Source organism: Sturnira hondurensis, unplaced genomic scaffold (genome assembly GCF_014824575.4).
Source record: "Sturnira hondurensis isolate 20B ecotype Veracruz unplaced genomic scaffold, ASM1482457v3 Scaffold0007865, whole genome shotgun sequence".
Classification (NCBI taxonomy): domain Eukaryota; kingdom Metazoa; phylum Chordata; class Mammalia; order Chiroptera; family Phyllostomidae; genus Sturnira; species Sturnira hondurensis.
The window spans coordinates 14,402,474-14,422,559 of record NW_028080496.1 but is presented as its reverse complement, the minus strand read 5'-3'; the positions used below and the strand labels follow the sequence as shown (position 1 = coordinate 14,422,559).

At 46.9% G+C, this 20,086-nt stretch overlaps 1 protein-coding gene across 1 annotated transcript in view; it reads left to right on the top strand.

Annotated features, from left to right (window-relative positions):
• OCA2 (OCA2 melanosomal transmembrane protein) overlaps positions 1-19,592 on the top strand; it is a 158,036-nt gene extending 138,444 nt beyond the window's left edge. Inside the window, exon 24 of the mRNA XM_037053812.1 lies at positions 19,046-19,592. Within this exon, the coding sequence (XP_036909707.1) occupies positions 19,046-19,130 (85 nt within the window). The 3' untranslated portion in view covers positions 19,131-19,592. The remainder of the gene's footprint in view (positions 1-19,045) is intronic.
• The last annotated feature ends 494 nt before the right edge of the window (positions 19,593-20,086 follow it).

Genomic DNA, 20,086 nt, shown 5'->3' with positions numbered 1-20,086 from the left:
AAGATAATGTTCTGTAGGGATTTTTTTGCTGTTTTTTGTGTGGTTTTTGTATCAGGGTAATTCTGGCCTCAATTAACAAGTTGGGGAGTATTCTACTTTATTTAATTTTTGGAAGAGGTTATGTAGAATTATGATCATTTCAGCCACATATGTTTGGTACAGTTCACCAGTAAAACCTATTGGGTTAGGGATTGTCTTTATACGAATGTTTTTTATCACGATTTGAAATTCTTTAATAGATACAGAGCTATTTGTATTATCTATCACTTCTTGAGTGACTTTTATTATATGAAATAGTCCATATTATTTCTTTTAAAAAATATATTCTATTGATTATACCATTACAGTTCTATTCCCCCCTTCATTCCCTTCCACCCTGCACACCCCTCCCCCACCTTCCCCCCTTTAGTTTATGACCACGTGTCTCAAGTTCTTTAGATTCTATAGTTCCCCTACTATTCTTGCCCTCCCCCTGTCTATTTTTTACTACTGTCTATGCTCTTTTCTGTACCTTCTTCCCCCTTCTCTTCCTCCCACTCCCCTATTGCTAACCCTCCATGTGTTCTTCATTTCTATGGTTCCACTCCTGATCTAGCTGTCCTCTTGGATTGCTTTTGTTTTAGGTGCGGTTGTTAATAACTGTGAGTTTGCTGTCCTTTCACTGTTTGTATTTTTTATCTTCTTTTTCTTAGATAAGTCCCTTTAACATTTCATTTAATAAGGGCTTGGTGATGATGAACTCCTTAAATTTGATCTTATCTAAGAAGCACTTTATCTGCCCTTCCATTCTAAATGAAAGCTTTGCTGGATAGAGCTGTCTTGGTTGTAGGTCTTTGAATTTCTGGAATTGACTTGGAATACCTCCTTCCAGCTCCTTCTTGCCTGTAAGGTCTCTTTTGAGAAATCCCCTGACAGTCTGATGGGAACTCCTTTGTAGGTAACTGTCCCCTTATCTCTTGCTGCTTCTAGGATTCTCTCCTTCATTTTACTCTTGGCTAATGTAATTATGATGTGCCTTGGTGTGTTCCTTCTCGGGTCCAACTTCTTTGGGACTCTCTGAGCTTCCTGGATTTCCTGGAAGTCTATTTCCTTTGCCAGGCTGGGGAAATTCTCCTTTATTATTTGTTCAAATAAGTTTTCCACTCGTGGCTCTTCCTTTTCCCCTTCTGGTACCCCTATAATTCGGATATTGAAACGTTTAAAGATGTCCTGGAGGTTCCTAAGCCTCTCCTCATTTTTTTGAATTCTTATAACTTCACTTTTTCTTGTTTGGTCATTTCTTCCTTCCTTTTGGTACACCCCCTTGATTTGAGTCCCAGTTTCCTTTCCATCGCGATTGGTATCCTGTGCATTTCCCTTCATTTCAATTAGTTTAGCCTTCATATGTTCCTCTAATTTGTGGCTAAAATCAACCAGTTCTGTGAGCATCCTGATCACCAGTGTCTTGAATTGTGCATCTGAGAGGTTCGCTATTTCCTGGTCACTTAGTTATTGGCTCTGGGGCTTTGAGTTCTTCTTGAGCCATATTTTGGACTGTTTGTGCCTGTTATGTATGAGGAGCAGAGCCCTAGGTGTTCACCAGGGCTGGGCCACTCAGTCACTGGGTTGTGAATGAGTGTATGCTGGGGCAGGTCCAAAGGAAAGCAATGGCAGGCCCCCTCTGTTGCCTCCTGCCACCACCACAGGCCGAGCGATCAGTCCCACTGCGCGCAAATGTGTGACGGCAGCCAGCCCGCCTCCCAGAGCCCTCACTGGGTCAGACCGATGCGGAGCTGCCTGGGCGCCTGAGGTCACAGGATCTTTCTTGCCTGTCCCCACTCCGCTGCTGGCTCCGCCCCTCTTACTGGTCTGGTAGAACAGTTCGTTGTTGTCAGACTTCTGTATAGTTCAATTTTCTGTTCTTTGGCTGCGTCTTTGTTCTCCAAACCTTTGTTGTATTCAAACTTGGTTGTGGGAAAAGGCACAGTGTTTCCACCTATGCCTCCATCTTGATGGAAGTCTCTCTCCATATTATTTCTTAATATACTTTTAATATCTATAGAATCTGTTGTGCTGTTCCCACTCTCATTCAGTCAACATTGATACTTTATGTCTTTTCTCTCTTTTTCCACCAACCAACTGGGCTAGAAATTTATCAATTTTATTGACACTCTGCAAGAACTTACTTTTGACTTCATTGCTATTGTTTTCTAGCTCATTGATTTCAGATTTGATCTTTGTTATTTTCTTCTGCTCACTTTGCTTTACTTTTTTCCTAGGCTTTTAAGGGGAAGCTGAGGTTCATGACGGGTCCTTCTGGAATACAATGTTTAGTGCCATAGATCTCTCTGCAGGCAGCTTACTGCTCTCCTGCATGTTCGATCGTCTGTGTTTTCATTTTCATGCAAAGCATAGAACTTTCTTTCTTTTTATTTTTTTTATCTTTAGAGGGGGAAGACGAAGTAGAGAGGGAGAGAAATATCATTGTATGGTTGCCTCTCGTGCGTCCTCTGCTAGGAACTGGCCTGCAACCCAGGCATGTGCTCTGACTGGGAATTGAACCACGATCCTCTGGTTCGCAAGCTTGCTCTCAATCCACTGAGCTACACCAGCCAGGGCATGCATAGGACTTTCTATTTCTCTCTGGATTCCTTCTTTGAGTCACAGGTTATTTCAAAATCTGTTGTTTAGTTTCCAACTTGTTGGGCATTTCCCAAGATTTTTCTTTCTTTTTTTTTAAAAAAATATTTATTTTCAGAGAGGGGAAGGGAAGGAGAGAGGGAGAGAAACATCAGTGTGTGGTTGCCTCTTGTGCACCCCCTACTGGGGACCTGACCTGCAACCCAGCCATGTGCCCTGACTGGGAATCCAACTGGTGACCCTTTGGTTTGCAGGCCGGTACTCAATCCATTGAGCCACACCAGCCAGTGCCCAAGGGTTTCCTTTAAGTGCTATCTAATTCAATCCCATGCAGTCAGATAATATCCTTTGTGTATTGAATTTTCACTGCAGTTTTGGACGCCTTGTGCCCTGGCCCTCCTTTCTGACTGCATCTCCCCCATCCTCACTGCTGCTTGTCACTGACTTCTGAACATTCTGAGCCCTTGGCTGCCCCACGCTTTTTATCCTGGCTGTTACCTTTGGTGGGACTCTCTTGTCCACCATTCAGGCACACGGTGCCTTGTTACCAGATAGGGGCCTGGTCCTGAGCGGGGCTGCTTGGGGCCACTTGTACTGTGTGGGTTCTTGACTTCATGTAGAAAAGATTTCACAACATGAGTCCTGGTGACTGAGAGAGTCCATTTATTGAAGCTGGGGACAGTGAAACAGGCCTTCTTCCAAGGCCTTAGCATGGAAGAAGCAACAGGTGAGCTGAAGGTCGGCTGCTTTCGCTCATTGGGAAGTCAGAGCAGAGGGGGCCTTGGGGACAGGTTCAGGGGGTCGGCCTGGGACAAGCTGCCGCTGTCCACTGCTGCTCTGGTTGGGTTCAGCAGAATATCCATCAGTCCCCAGGTGTCTCTCTTCAGGGTCCTGGTCAGGGACAGGGCAGGGGGTTGTCAGTCACTGCAGCTGGTCCTGGTTCCGCCCACCTTGTTTTGCTGCTTTTCTGGGCCTGGGGCTGAAACACTACTGAGGCCCAGATGTCGTCTCCTGGGGGGTGACCTTTGGACTCTATCTGTAAGCTGCTCGGCCATGGTGTTCAGCTGTCTGCCTCAGTTTCCTTATTCCACTCGCCAAGGAATTTTCCTGGCTCTTCCCCTTCCCACCTCAGCCTCACTTCTCTCAGGTCGCTGCTCCATGTCTCTTTTTCAGAGGCCACGTGGGCCAGCTCCTCACAGCTCCGCCCCTTCCCTGGGGTCTTCGTCTCTCACCACCTCCAATTCCCAGAGTGCACACGCGTTCACCAGCTGTCTGCTCTCTCTGCTCCCTTACTAGAGCAAAAGGCCCCTAAGGACAGGTCCCCAGGAAGGGCACAGTGTGTGCACACAGTAGGTCTTCAACGCATATGGAGCAAATGAGTGAATGGCATCCGCTGAGCCCCAGGGGCTGCCCCGGACTCTGCTCAGCCTGGTCCTCATCTGCCGACTCCCGGGCTGTGCTCTGCGAGAGCTTCCCAGACAACTGCAGAGGGCGCAGCTTCCATGTGTGTGACGTGGGGAAATCATCATGTATTTTAAAAGCTACTTGTTAGGAGCTCTCTCTGTTAATGAAAACCTTGCTTGGTTGTCTGCGTGTCCAGCTGTAATGCGATTCTGGCACCTGCACAGCTGGTGCCTGTCGGAGAGCCCATCTGGCCCCTTCTGCAGGAAACTGCGGTGGAGATGGAATTCCTTAAAGCTGCAGCTTTGTTTTTTGAAAATTTTTAGTGAACTAACTGGAGTGACATTGGCAAATCAAACTGTGTAGGTTTCAGGTGTACAGGTCTGCAATACATCTTCTGTGTATTGCACTGTGTGTTCACCACCCCAATCCCATCTCCTTCTGTCACCATTTGTCCCCCCTTCACCTTCTTCGCCCCCCGCGCCCCTCCCCCATCATCATCCTGTTGTCTGTGTCTATGAGGCTCTTTCTCTTTGGCTCAATCCCTTCCTCTTTTTCACCAATCTCCCCTAAACCCCTCCCTTCTGACAGCTGTCAGTCTGTTCTCTGTATTTACGAGTCTGTTTCTATTTTGTTTGTTAGTGTATTTTGCTCATTAGATTTCACATATGAGTGAGAGCATATGGTATTTGTCTTTCACTGACTGGCTTATTGCACTTAGTGTAATGCTCTCCACATCCATGAAGGCTGTCACAAAGGGTAGGAGCTCCTTCTTTCTCTCTGCTGCATAGTATTCCACTGTGTAAATGTGCCACAGCTTTTTTTATCCACTCATCTACTGATGGACACTTAGGCTACTTCCAGATCTTGGCTACTGTAAATAACATGCAGCCTTATTTTATTTATTTATTTATTTATTTATTTATTTATTTATTTAAAAGGTTTTATTTATTTATCTTTAGAGGGGAAGGGAAGGAGAGAGGGAGAGAAATATCAATGTATGGTTGCCTCTTGTGAGTCCCCTGCTGGGAACTGGCCTGCAACCCAGGCATGTGCCCTGACTGGGAATTGAACTGCGATCCTCTGGTTCACAGGCCCATGCTCAATCCACTGAGCTACACCAGCCAGGGCCTTATTTTATTTATTTTCTTAAAAGACTTTACTCCTGGCTGGTGTGGCTCAGTGGATTGAATGCCGGCCTGTGAACCAAAGGGTTGCCGGTTCAATTCCCAGTCAGGGCACATGCCTGGGCTGTGGGCCAGGTCCCCAGTAGGGGGTGCACAGAAAAGGAAGGAGGGAAGGAAGGAAGGAAAGAAGGAAGGAAGGAAGGAAGGAAGGAAGGTAGGTTAATCAGTTGCTTTTGGTACGCACCCTGACTGGGGATCAGATTCCCAACCCAGGCATGTACCCTGACTGGGATTTGAACCTTCAACCTTGTGGTGTACAGATGACACTGCAGCCCACTGAGCCACCCAGTCCAGGCTCCATGCAACATCTTTGAGCATCTGAATTACTAAGTGGAAGCCTTTCTTCCCCGGGCAAGGCTTTTCTCTAGGAGACCAGAGGGTTCTGACCCCTAGGTCCCCTCCCTCTACTTGGCTCCTGGCGCATCGCCAGCTCCACCCAGTAGCCATGTCTCTGACCAACCAACCCCCACGATCACTTCTGAGTTCTTTCCCAGGACCGCGCCGCCTCCCCAGAGCAGTGCCAGCTGCCCTGGCAAACCCTGTGCTTTGACCAATAAGAAGCACACATCGGGTGGCACTTTCCCCGGCCCTCTTCATATTTAGGAGTACTCTGGGGACAGATGTGTTTACAGTGTCATCTATACAGGGTCTGGCTGAAGGAACGCCTCCCTGAGTGTGGTTGGTAGGGGAATAATGTGGGTGTGATAATTTATAGTTTTAATGTGAACATTTCACCTAAAATCTCATATGGTGAACTTGATATCTGATGTGGTTGTGTCAGAGAATTACATGCTTAGGATTTTGTAATAAAAGTTGGTAATAAAAAGGGGCGATATTTGTGCCGGACCCTGTATTCCTGGAGCTTGGGCCGAGACATTCTGTGGCCTTTTCTGTGACCCACTGAGCTCGTTGGCGCAGCCCCACGAGGGACACCAACTGTGACCCGGCCTGCCCTTGACACCTTTTTCGGCCAGGAGGTTGGCTGAGCCGGGTAGAGGATGATAGGAGCTTGCAAAGAGAGCCTGGTGCATGGTAGGTGCAATGCAAGAAACATGTATTTCTTTCACTGACCCGGACTCTGAGAATTCAAGGCTGATCTGCACTGGATCCCACAATGACGGAGGCAGCAAGGGGGGCCCGTGCACCCTGCTCCCTGTGGCCCCCTCAGGGCTCCCACTGGAAGCCCTGTTGATATGTGGAAAGGGTACAGTCACACCTCAGCGATGGGGCTGCATCCCTGCCAGGCCCCTTCTCTGCACTGAGGGTGTTCCATAGCCCCACTGTGTGCGGGGCCATGTGTGGCATGCGCTTAGTGTGGCAATGTGTCCTCTGCCTGGAGGGCTGTGGAGGGTCTCAGGGCCCGTGGGTGAGCACGTCCGCCCACCCCATCCCTCCCAACAGCAACAGCAGAGTCCACAGAAAGCGGCCACGCAGGAGCCAGAGCTCCCCTCAGAAGGTGCCCTCGCAGGCAGCCCTGATGCCCTGTAGAAAGATCTGAAAGCGCACAGATTCTGTCATCTCTGCTCTTACCTCCTTTGCCTCGGGCAGCCTTGTTTGGGGAAACTCCCGTCTGCTCAGGAGTGGCCCCAGACCTGCCTTTCACAGGTGTGAACCTCAGTGTGTCTGTTCGGGAAACCCCGGGGTTTGCGTAGGAGGGACTGGGGTCAGAGGTCACCAGCACCTTCGGGGCCCAGGGGATGTGCGTGCTGAGAGCGAAGGGAGCGTGTTTGCAGAGGAGACTGGCCTGCCGCCCACTCAACCTGCCAGTGGGCCGTGCCCATGGCTTGCAGTCTCTACCTCGTTTTCCTTTGCTATTATCTGGAGGAATTATGGGTCAGGGCAAACCGCAGATGCCAACTGAGCGAATGAATGAATGAACGAACGAACGACGTGGCTATGGCATTGAGGTGACTTCCTGCTCTCAAACCCTAGGAGTCTACGCCCAGCAATATTAAAACGAGAACTCTGGACAAATCTTCGTAGCTAGAAAAGAAACATCTCATAAAACTTGACTGAAGAAAGAATTGCTATTTTTTAAAAAACCAAATCCTAGACATTTTGATGGTAGAAAATCCCCTGCTAAGATTCATCTGCAATTATTTTTTAAATGGCGGATGGCTGTTTTCGCAGGGTTTTTGGCTGCCTCGAGGCTGGCCGTGTGTAGGAAACATCCCTGAAGAGAAAAGATAACACTATCGTTGTCAGATCTCGGCTGTGGTTTGCCAAAGGCACCCAAAATGTCACAGAGCTAATTTGCTGTAAGCCTTGTATTTTAAAAGCCTGGCTGAGCTATGCAGTTATGAATTTCAGGTCCCAGTCAGAAGCTGTCTCGCAAATAAGATGCCTGAGGCTCTGAGCTGCCGGGCCCTGGTGGACCGAGGCTACACAGGTCAGTTCATTAGTCCTGTTGCCCCTCCATCTCCTTCAGAGCTGGCAGGATAAACGACATAAATCCACATTGTGGGTGATCATAAAAAGGAGAGTACTGGTTTTGTAAATGCCTGGGGGCTGTCAGACTTAGAGAGGCCGCTGGGTCCACGCAGGGCACCTCTTCCTCTCTGCCCTCCTTTCTAGACTCTGGTCCTCATTGTCTCAGTCCAGGGGGACCAGCGCAGGGCTTTAGGGCCACTGGGGACTCAGGGATTGTGGGGGCAACTTTGTCCGCAAAGTCCCCTCATCCGCCATGGATGAAAGTGAAACTACCAAGACCTGATCTGCTTGGGGAGGAGAGGTGGCCGATCCCTCAAAGGGGAAGAGCCCAGAGCCCCCTGCTCAAGGGGCTTTTATTGGGTTTGCTTGCACAAGAATACAGGTGAGGCTCAAACAATAGATAGCACTCAAAGAACTGTGAGGGCTTATTCTCAGTCAGGGTCAGATAGCTAAAGAGCCGTAAAACTTTGAAGAACAAACTTCTTGCTTGGACCCTTATCTTTTAAATGAGAGCATTCTAAACAAAGCAGGTTTCACAGGATTTTCCATGTTCTTTCTTAGGCCTGATCACCGGAGAACCTACACTTTCCAGCACAGGACTGCACTGCCTTCCCCATCATAGGTTTTAGGCTTAAGTGGATTAGAGCCAGGCAGTGCTTCTCCCAGGTGGAAATGGGGACTCCATCACCCCCTGTTTGTTGCAGCCCCTGAGTCCTTCCATGATGGCCTCCCAAGTGATCGTGTTTGACTCAGGTTGCCCTCCTCTGAGGGGTCTTACCCGTCTCTGACTAACCGACCAAACGTTGGGGGCAGGGGATGAGGCAGAGGCAGTGTTGCTGCCAGAGACAAGCTTTGTCTCCTCAGTGGCTCCCAGTCCGGGGTTCGCTCACTCAGCTTTAGTCATGGGGGGTGGTTACAACTCCTGAAACCAGGCAAAGTGGTTCCCAACAAGGGATAAACTTGGCGTTTTTCCTGGCCATCGGATGGTGAGACACCGTGTGACACAGCCCAGGGAGCAGGGGTTCAGCGTGGTGAAACCAAAGCTCCTGTTTTTACCAAACTCAGCTGCCATGGCTGCAGGTCTGGGGAAGGCGTGGACCACACAGAGGACAGGCTGGGGACATGGGGCTTGTGTGGGGCTACGGGACAGGCCGGATGTCAAGGAAGAACCATGCAGCCTCCTACAGGGAAGAAGTTTAAAAAAAAATCTTCACCCAAAGATGTGCTTATTGATTTTAAAGAGAAAAGAAGGGGGAGAGAGAGGGAGAGAGACGTCAATGTGAGAGAGAAACATGGATCGGTACCCAGGACCGGGGATGGAACCCACAACCTTTTGGTGTACGGGACAATGCTCCAACCAACCGAGCTACCCAGCCAGGGCAAGTGTGAGCAACACCTTCTTCATGAACTATTTATAGATACAGTGGGTGGGCCAGCAGTCTGACTGGTCTCAGGTAGGACGTGATGACCTCCCCCTAATGAGAACATCTCCTGCGTTTTCCTGTAATCCCGTGGACCTAGCCCCAGCCCAGCACCGTAGAGTCACACACATGAGCTGATGGCCAAGGCCCAGTCACAGCCAGTTAAGGACAACCGCACACATCACATTGTGTGATGGTAGTTAGGTACGGGTCTGCCTCCTCTGCAGATTTATGAGCTACCAAAGGCAAGAACTGGCTTATTTGGGTTGCAGTCACTCTGGGGCTTGTAGGCTTCCAAATGTGTGACAGTAAATGAGCACAGGAATCAAAGGTCTTCAAAGATGGGGTCCCCAGCAGCGCTTTTAGGGGGAGCAGGAGGAGAAGGGAATGAGGAATCGAGGGGCAGGGAAAGATGCTGAATTCAGTCCATGAGGAGACCAGGGTCGACTGTGTCCAGGCCCCGTTGTCTGAGGCTTGACCTTTCTAGAACCACGCAACGCAGTGTCTGCAAAAACAATTTGCTGGAGGCTTCTAAGTGAAATATATGGAATAAGTGAGTTGTAGCAGAACAAGCAACAGCTGTGCAAAGAATGGATTCTTCTTAGCAATGGTCACTTTTTAAAAAAAAAGATTTTATTTATTTTTAGAGAGGGAGAAAGAGAGGGAGAGAAACATCAGTGTGTGGTTGCCTCTTGCACGCCCCCTACTGGGGACCTGGCCTGAAACCCAGGCCTGTGCTCTGACTGGGAATCCAACTGCCAGGGCGCACAATGTTCACTTTTATGGGAATTGATATTTCTGCTGTGGTTTTCAGTTTTGCCAACAAAATTCAAATTTCTGGTATGTCCCTGATAAGGAAATGTGTGATACACAGCCTCTCAACTTGCATTACTTTCCACGATGTTCGATGAGACAGTCTCCCCATTTCCTTCTTTAGACAGCTGTATTCTGTCAGGAAGCATGCCATCGGAAGGTCAAACTGTCTTTTCTTCCTCTATCTCACCTCCTCGAGGTCGCTCCACGAGGACCCAGGTTGTCGTGGAAGGATACGCACCAAGGGAGCCGGAACTTGCTCTCTTACCCAGAACAGCCTGACCTGCGCTCAGCCAGCCCCTAGCGAGCCGCAGCCCCGCCTGCCGTCTGTGGGCCGCTCGTCTGTGCAGATGAGCAACGGCTCCTGATGGGGCCTAATTCTTGTTTCCCTCCCGGAAACGTTCACTTATTCCCACCAAGAATGTAGTCACATTCTAAAGTGATGTCTTTCTCAGGGCATTTTTAGAATTGCTTGTCAATTGTTCCTTCGCCTTCGCTATCAATCAGGTTCATTATTTTTCCTCTTTCTGTGTTTTCGGGAATGTTCCAAGTTTTCATGTTATGCTGGCATTCTCTTCTGCATCTTTGGCACCTGTTTGCTCTGCCCAAATATTTCTCTTTGCTCCTTCGCAGGGACAGCATTTCACCGTTGGTTCTGACACTAACTTTCTGGCCTAGATTCCAGTTCCTGATGCACCGTGAAGCAAGGGTTACGGGCGGGCAACGGGTGGCTTGGAGGGCTGGGGAAACCCGAGTAGTAAACATAGGAGGTGATTGCTTGGAGATTGCTTAGCTTTTATCTGTAAGTTTAACATTTTTTTGCTTATTGGCTTTTAGAGAGAGAGGAAGGGGAGAAGAGAGAGAGAGATCAATTTCTTGTTCTACATATTGATGCCTTCATTGGTTAATTCTTCCATGCGCCCTGACCGGGGATCGAACCTGCAACCTCAGTGTATCAGGATGACACTCTAAACAAGTGAGCTATCCTGCCAGGGCTTAATTGAGCTTTTATTTAAATATAAATGGTTCCTTACCAGTTTTGGAATATATATGTGTGTGTGTGTATATATATATTTAAAGGAGTATCATGGTATTAAAAAGAGACAAAAGAGACAGAGAAACAGAGAGGGCGTGGGAGACTGAGCAAAAAGAAAAATTGGGTTCAATTTTAATTTCTTCTTTGAAATAAAATGTAATTCACAATCGTGCAGAGGTTTTTTGATGTTTTCCCCCATCGGCATATCTCCAGCACGGGGACATCGTCTGGCACATGGTAGCGGCTGAAAAACATGGCGAAGGGACCGATGGCAGGAAGTCACTTTACCTACTCAGGTTTAGCTTTCTTCACACGTAAACGTGCTTTAGACGCGATTCCTCCTACAGTTGTTTTTAGTTTTTTACTTCTGTAGTAATGTTAATATCCAATATGTAAGTTATTTTTATGGTTTTTAGAACTGTCCTGTCTAATATGGTCTATGACACAGTTATTAAAGATGATAAATCACATAGTCCTGGCTGGTGTGGCTCTGTTGGTTGGAGCATCGTCCTGTAAACTGAAAGTTGGTGGGTTCGATCCCTGCGTGGGACACATATGAGAGGCAGCCGATTGATGTTTCTCTTTCACGTCAATTCTCTCTCCCTCCCTCCCTTCCCTTCTCTCTAAAATTAATAATCATGGCCTCAGCTGAACATAAAAAAAAGAGAATAAATTACACACACAGAAAAATAGATTTTAGGATCACCATTTAAATCTCTTGAAATTTGAAGATTTCAGGAAGTCAGCATCAATTCACAACAAAGAGAAAGTCAGAAAGCGTCGTCCTCGTTGAGCGATGAAGTAACAGGGAAGCAAACCCTCTGAGGGGGCACTCAGTGCGTGGGGTTGGGGCAGTTTGCTTTCATATCTAAGGAGGGGGGACACAGGAGTGAGCTCACAGGCAGAGACAAGACCAGTAAAAGACTTAAAATCTCTTTGTTCCCACGAAGAGCTGAAGGCACCGGGTGAATGGAACCTGGGGAACAGAACACTGCGGGCCATGGGAACTGCCAGGCGAAATGGCACTTCTCCGTGCGCTGCAGAGAATAAATAGAAATGAGGAGCCGTGAGGACAGGTGGCACTGAAAGGGAGACATTTGTCTGTCAGAGCCCATGATGGGATGCTTTGTGAGGCGGCTAACTCTTTCTTCTTTTGGGCCTTGGTTTCACTTAAAAAAGTAATAAATTGACTGGGGTCACATTGGTTGATAAAGAAAGTTACGCAGGTTTCAAGTGTGTAATTCTTCATACGTGATCTGTATATTGCACTGCATGCCCACCATCCAAAAATCACACCTTCTGTCTCCATCTATTTGACCCCCTTCATCCTTTACTGCCTTGCCCTGTAATCCTGGAAATGTCCAGTTTGAGACGAGAGCATCGGTAGAGGATGGTGACGTGTTAGGCGGCCACAGCGGGGTGACATTTAGGAAAGGAGATGCTCGCATCAGGAGACAGAGAAAGTCCTTTTACACAAAGTCACAGTAATTCTGAATTAGATCAGAGCGCAAGTAGTTCCCCCTCGTACTTTTGTATCGAGACAAAAAACATGGGCCCCGACCTTTTCATCTTTTTTTTCTTTGTACCTAAGCAGCTAAAAGAGGCTTTGGCTCCTGCTTTGTCCCTAACTCTTGGTCCTGCGACCTTATTTCTGCTTGTTCCTCTTTAAAGTGTGCCTCGCAGGACTCTGCTCGCCTGAAGTAACCCGGGAGGGAGGAAAGAGCGCGCCCAGGGCAGATCCATTTGGAAACACTGCGTGGTCCAGCCAACCCTTGGGGAACCACAGGGCACGTTGAATATTAGAGACCGAGGATCCTGTGGTTAATTTCCAGAGTAACCTGTGTCGTTCTGGAGCCAGGCTTTCTCAAATGTGTTTGACCTTGTTTGACCTTGGAAGTTCATTTTGAAGGACACAGAGAGCTGTACAAAGGACCCCGTGTTGGGAAAGAAGGTTGCCTTTGTGTAACCCACCCCGTTGTTTCTGGAAGTGCTGACCCTGACTAACATGTAGCATGTAGATAAACTGCATTTTTAAAAAGGTTTTTAAAAAGACTTTATTTACTTTTTTTTAGAGGGGAAGGGAAGGAGAGAGGGAGAGAAATATCAATGTATGGTTGCCTCTTGTGCGTCCCCTGCTGGGAACTGGCCTGCAACCCAGGCATGTGCCCTGACTGGGCATCGAACCACGATCCTTTGGTTCACAGGTGCGTGCTCAATCCACTGGGCTACACCAGCCAGGATGATAAACTGGGTGTTTGTATAAGAATCCGACTCTCAGGCATTCGACTTCCGGGAGATTTGCTGACCTTCAGCCAGACTGCCAGTTGACGGCCAGTTTTGATGTCTATCAGAATGGACTGCACTTGTCTGCACTTGGAGAACTTTGCACCCTCCCTTGATCCCTTTGTTCCGATTTCCCTCCTGCCCCCCCAGAAGCCCCTGCGTGCACTGAGAGGTGGAGATGGGCTTTGGGACCCGAGTTCCCAGTCTTCTCAGGCTGCTGGCTGTTGAATAAACAAACCAGTTTTCCTTACACCAGTGCCTTCCTCTCACGTACTGGCTTTCAAAGTAGCAGGCAGCTGGATCTGGGTTCGGTGTCATTTACAGGTCTGTTCCCTCCACCTGCAGCATCCTGGTGAGGGACAGAGCTCTGTGTGGGGAGAAGCCAGAGCCCGCTGCAGAAGGAGAATGCTTAGTGGCTGTCAGTGGCCGGGGGTAGGTGTGGCCGGGGGAACAGAGTCAGCAGCCTGGGTCCTGGGCTGGGGCACCAGGAAGTGGGAGGACAGCAGAGCCCACAGTCCCCCTTCTCCCCAGGTTTTCAGGGGTCAGACGGCCTGGCTGCTTTGATATGACACTTCCTTGAAACTGCTAGGGGAGTGGCTAGGCACATTAAAGGGAACCCCTTTAAGATAAAGGCTGTGACTCTGGGTGGCTGGCTTGCTTGGTTGGAGCATCATCTGTGCTGCTAAAGGCTGCAGGTTCAATTCCTGGTCAGGGCACATAATACCAAGGTTGCAGGCTTGATCTTCAGTCTGGGCGCATATGGGAGGCAACCAATCGATGTCTCTCTTTCTCTCCCTCCCTTTCTTTCTCTCTAAAATTAATAAACATCCTCAGGTGAGGATTAAAAAAAGAAGAATAGGACTGTGCTTTTAGCTACATTTCCCTGATTCTAACATAATGCTTAATTTTGCAGACAACTTTAAGAAAACCCCAGAGCGTTAGCACCTACCGAATGTTAGCATCTTCCCTCCTGTAAAGTGGCCACACTGCTCTCTAACAATGTGCAGGCTGCCATAAAAATTCATTAAAAGTTGCGTGTGCAGCTCATAGAGCAAAGCTTAGGACGTAATAATCATGGAGTGAAATTTCTACAACATCTTATCCCTCTTCTCCTGCAAGGAGCCAAATGTACAGCTTTATGCTGCTATAGAAACTCCCAAATCCCGTTTCTTATATGGAATCTAGTCTCGAGACTGGCCTTTCCCAGGTGGCAGGAGTTTCCCCTCAGGACTCATCCTGGCTTCCCTCTGCCCCTGGATGCTCTTGGCCACACGGGGGGCCGTCGTGAGAACCCAAGGAAAGTTCTAGCAGGTTCTCTCCCTCCCTGCCGCACCATGACTTTTGATGACACCACATTTTTTTTCCCTCCATGATACAATTTTTTTATATTTTATTTTTTTCAACTTTTATTTATTTATCTTTAGAGGGAAAGGGAAGGAGGGAGGGAGAGAAATATCAATGTATGGTTGCCTCTCATACATCACCTGCTGGGACCTGGCCCACAACCCAGGCATGTGCCCTGACTGGGAATCGAACCGCAATCCTTTGGTTTGCAGGCCCATGCTCAATCCACTGAGCTACACCAGCCAGGGCTCACCCATCCTTTGTATGGGGGTTCTCCTGGCACAGATGTGTTACCTGGCACACAGACAAGTGCATAATGTCCAGTGAGATGTGTTCTGAACAGTGCTATAACCCGAACGACAAGCTACTGTGTTTTAGAGCTCTTGGTAGACTTGACTGGTTTCAGATGCAGCAAAAGATCAATGGTGAGAGGTAAAGTCTATTGCAGAAACCGTGTGTCCCCGATGCCCCTGTAACTGCAGTAGATCTGAATTTAAAAACCCCCCACAAAAAAGAGAGATCTGAATTCCTAAAATGGAGTGAGCTTAATAAGGATTAATTGTGCTTAAAGTGTGACTCACCTGTGATATTCTACATCAAAAGGCCACTATTTATTTATTTACTTATTTTTAGATTATTTTCTTTTTCTTTTTATTAAAAAGGCTTTGTTTATTGTTAGAGAGAGGGAAAGGGAGGGAGAAACATCAATGTGTGGTTGCCTCCTGCACGCCCCCGACTGGGGATCCGGCCTGCAACCCAGGCAGTTTATGTCTGGGTTGCGGGCTGGATCTGGGACTGACTGAGGCTCTGACCCACGACCCTTTCGTTTGCAGGCCGGTGCTCAATCCACTTTACCACATTAGTCAGGGAGAGTGATTTTATTTTTCAATCACAGTTGACATACAATATTATGTTAGCTTCAGGTGTACAAGGTAGTGATTAGACATTTATGTAACTTATGAAGTGGTCACCCCAGTAAGTCTGGTGCCCCTGATGCCGTACAGTTATGGCGATATTACTTACTGTATTCCTTGTGCTTTACGTCCCTGTGACTGTTTTTATAACCGGCCATTGTTACTTCTGTCACTTCCTCCTTTTTGCCCATAACCCCTCCCACCTGGCAACCCCTGGAAAGGCCACTTCTTTAAAAACCATTTTCCAGACTGGGATATAAGTGACATATCACACCATGTTAATTTCACATATACAACATAATGATTTGTCATTTGTATCCACTGCAAAATGATAACACAACACATCTACCAAAGTCTACATCGACCCCCACACTGTTATGGAATGTTTTTCTTGTGAGAACTCCAAATGTATTCTCTTAGCAACTCTCAAATATACAACACGGTATTAGTAGCTATAATTATTATGTTCTACGTTACATCCCAGGGTTTATTTACCTTACTAGCTAGAGGTTAGTACCTTTCCACACCCTTCGCTATGTTGTCCACCGAACCCCCTGCCTCTGGTAACAGCAGTCTGTCCTCTGCGTCTATGAGGTTTTTTAGATTCTAGATAGAAGTGAGATCATATAGTATTTCTCTCTCTCTCTGTTGGACTGATTTCACTTAGCACAATATCTTCTAGGTCCTCAATGTTTTTGCAAATAGCAGAATTTCATTCTTTATGACTGAATACTATTCCATTGTCTATTTTGTACCACACCTTTCTCTGTGCTTTGTCAGTGGGTACCTGGGTGGCCCCCACGTCTTGGCTGCTGTACATGATCCTGCAGTGAACGTGGGGGCACATAGATCTGTTTGAGTTACTGTTTTCATTTACTTTGGATAAGCTCCCAGAAGTAGAATTGCTGGATCCTACATTGGTTCTATTTTTAATTTTTTGAGAAACCTCCATACTGATTTCCATAACGATTGTACCAATGTACATTCCCACCCACAGTGCCCAAGGGTTCCCTTTTCTCCACATCCTCACCAGTGCTTGTTATCTCCTGCCCTTTTGGCAGCAGCCATTGCAGCAGGTGTGAAGCGGCGTCTCATAGTGGGTTTGATCTGCATCTTCCTGATGGTCAGTGATGCTGAGCATCTTTTCACGTGTCTATTGGCCATCAGTCTGTCTTCTCAGGGAAAATATTCAGATGGCCTGCCCAATTTTTTCATCAGCTTGTTGTATGAGTTATTTATATATTTTGGATATGAACTCCTTGTCAGATATATGATTTACAAGTATTATTTTCCATTTACAAGGTTGCCTTTTCATTTTGTTGATGGCTGCTTTTTTTTTCCGCCTTGCAGAAGTTTTTTAGTTTGATATGGTCCTACTACTTGTTTATTTTTGCTTTTGTTGTCAGATCCAAAAAGTCATCATCGACACTGATGTCAAGGAGCTCGTTGCCTGTATGTTTTCTTCTGGGAGTTTTATGGTTTTAGGTGTTACTTTCAACTAGGCGATCCACTTGAAGTTATTTTTTGTGTGTGACGGAAGCCACAGGGTCCAATCGCATTCTTTTGCATGTGGCTGTCCAGTTTGCCCAATATCCTTTATCAAAGACACAGTCCATTTCTTATTGTGCATTCCTGGCTCCTTCATCACCCATTATTGACTACATTATTGAATGTATTTCTGGGCTCATTACTCACTTTCATCGTTCGATGTGTCTTTTTTCATGTGGATGCCACACTGCTTTGATTACTTTAACTTTGTAAAATGTTTTGATCAGGAAGTGTGATTTGTCCAGCTTGGCTCTTGATTCTCAAAGTTGCTTGGGTTATTTAGGGTCATTTGTGCAGCCACACAGATTTTAGAGATTGTTCTATTTCTGTGAAAAATGCCATTGCCATTTTCATAGGGATTACATGGACTCTGCAGATTGCTTTTGAGTATTATGGATGTTTTCACGATATTATTTTTTCATCCATGAGAATGGAATATCTTTTCATTTATTTGTATCTTTTAAATTTTTTCATCAATGTCTTACAGTTTTCAGTGTGCAAGTCTCTCACCTCTTTAGTCAAATTTATTCCTAGGTATTTTTTTTTGATGCACTGTATATGGATCGGTTTTTTTATCCTCACTGAGAACATGCTTATTGATTTTAGAGAGAGGGAAAGGGAGGGAGAGAGGGAGAGAAACATCAATGTGAGAGAGAAACATCCATCAGCTGCCTCTTTTATGCATCCAACCAGGGATTGAACCCTCTTCAACCCAGGCAGGCACGTGGCCTCACCCGGAATCAAAACAGTGACTTTGTAGTTTACAGGACAACACTCCAATCAACTCAGCCACACCGGCCAGGGTGGGATTGTTTTCTTAATTTCTCTTTCGATTTGTTATTAGTGTATAGAAATGCAACTGACTTTTGTATACTGATTTTGTATCTTGTAAGTTTAGTGAATTTATTTTGTTAGTTCTAACAGTTGTTTTTGGTGGAATCTTTTCTACATCTAATATCATGTCACCCTCCAATAGTGACAGTTTTACCTCTTCCTCTCCAATTTGGATGCATTTGATTTCTTTTTCTTGTCTGATTGCTGAGGCTAGGACTCCCAGTACTATGTTAGATTAAAGTGGTGTGGGCATCCTTGTCTTGCCTCTGATCTTAGAAAAAAAGCTTTCTGTGTTTTAAAACTGATTGTGGTGTAAGTTGGGATATTGTCATAGATGGCCTCTATTATGTTCCCTCTATCTCCACTTTGTTGAAAGTTTTTCTTACCATGAATTACCAGTAATGTTGAGTTTTATCAAATAACTTCTTTGGAACAAAAAATGTGGCCTTTTCAGTGACTTCCCTCAGTGGCAACATAGCATCAAACAGTGGCTTCAAAGCGCGGGTCCCAGATGCCCCAGGAGGAACCTGTTTGGATCTGTCCATTGGGGTGGGAATTTGTAGGAACACAAGAGCATTGTGGGATGCATTGGGATGCACAGGGTGAGGGAAGCTTTCATGTTCTTGTGACATCTTTCACGTTAGTGCATGCCTGTCTGTACACCTTACACCTCACCAAATACAGAAGGAAATCCTGTTCTTCCACCCTACCTTCCTCAGACAAGAGCTTATTCCCAGCCCCAGTTCTCCAGCTCCCCCAGCTGGAAGTGTGAGGGAACTCAGGGCTCTGCGGGAATCTGACCTTCCCAGGAGAGCAGCTTTCTTGGAAGGACCATTGGAAGCTGATGCAGTCACAGGATTCATCCCGGAATTTAAGTAACGTCCCAATAGCACACATGACAGTGTGTCATCCTCAAGGTGAACCCTCTCATGCTGGAACAAACTGAGGTTCTGCAAGGAGGTGCAGAACCTCAGTTTGCACAAATATTAAGCCGGTCCCCAATAAAATGGTACACAGCGGGGAATGTTAGTCGAGGCGGGTGTCCATGTCATCGAGGCTAAAACCATGGTTTTGATTTCTGACAATCAGAGTCCTTGGCCTTGTCAGGGGAGAAGGCTCCCAGGGCCGCGTGCTTTTGCAACAACAATGTAGTACTCAGATTCGGTCTCACTATTGGCCAGCAAACCCCACAATCCCCTTCGCTCTGTGTTTCAGGTTGGGCTTCCCAGTGATGGTCGTCTCCTGTGCGGTAGGCATGTGCTACCTGCTTCTGGTTCACGTGGTGATGGGATGGAACTAACAGACACGCAGCTCGGGAAGACGGAGGGAAGCTGGGTCCGACAGCCACACCACGGAACACCCCCCCACGGCCACTTGTGGGGGGGACAAGGTGCTTACCTGGGTGCTCTGGGCTGCAGACCTTTGGCATCCGCACTCTTATTCAGTGGATTGCTGGCCGGTCGTGGTAAATGTAAGATAACTTACCGAAGGTTCCCCGACAGGAAGTATGCATATTTCACGATGCTTCTTGTCAGGCTAAGAAAAGACACGACTGCTGTAACCCAGCCCACATGGCTTGTGCTGCTCTGCTGGCGTTTCTCCTGAGCTAGCTACAGTTTTGCTTCATGTAATCACTTTTCATATTAAAATAATCAGTGTTCAAGTTGTGCACCCTCTGCAGACAGACATTCTCTGCCTGGGACGGGCATAGAGTTTGTGAGGGAACGTTTTATGTATAAAAAAAAATAAAGTCTCTTTTGGCAAAAGGCCTTAGAATTTGTTAGCCTCTTCATTTGTTTTAGTAGTTTACAGTGTGTAAAATTACATTTTATGCATGTATTTTTCTCTGGGGTTTTAAAAAAGATTTTATTTATTTCTAGAGAGAGGAAGGGAGGAAGAGAGGGAGAGAAACATTGATGTGTGATAAATATATGAATAGGTTGCCTCTCACGTGCGCCCCCTACTGGGGACTTGGCCTACAACCCATGCATGTGCCCTGACAGGGAATTGCACCAGCGACCTTTCAGTTTATAGGCCGGCACTCAATCCACTGAGCTATACCAGCCAAGGCTTTTATTTATTTATTTTTTTAAAAAAAGATTTTATATATTTATCTTTAGAGGGGAAGGAGAGAGGGAGAGAAACATCAATGTATGGTTGCCTTTTGTGTGTCCCCTGCTGGGAGTTGGCCTGCAGGGAACTGGCCTGCAACCCAGGCATGTGCCCTGACTGGGAACCGAACTGCGATCCTCTGGT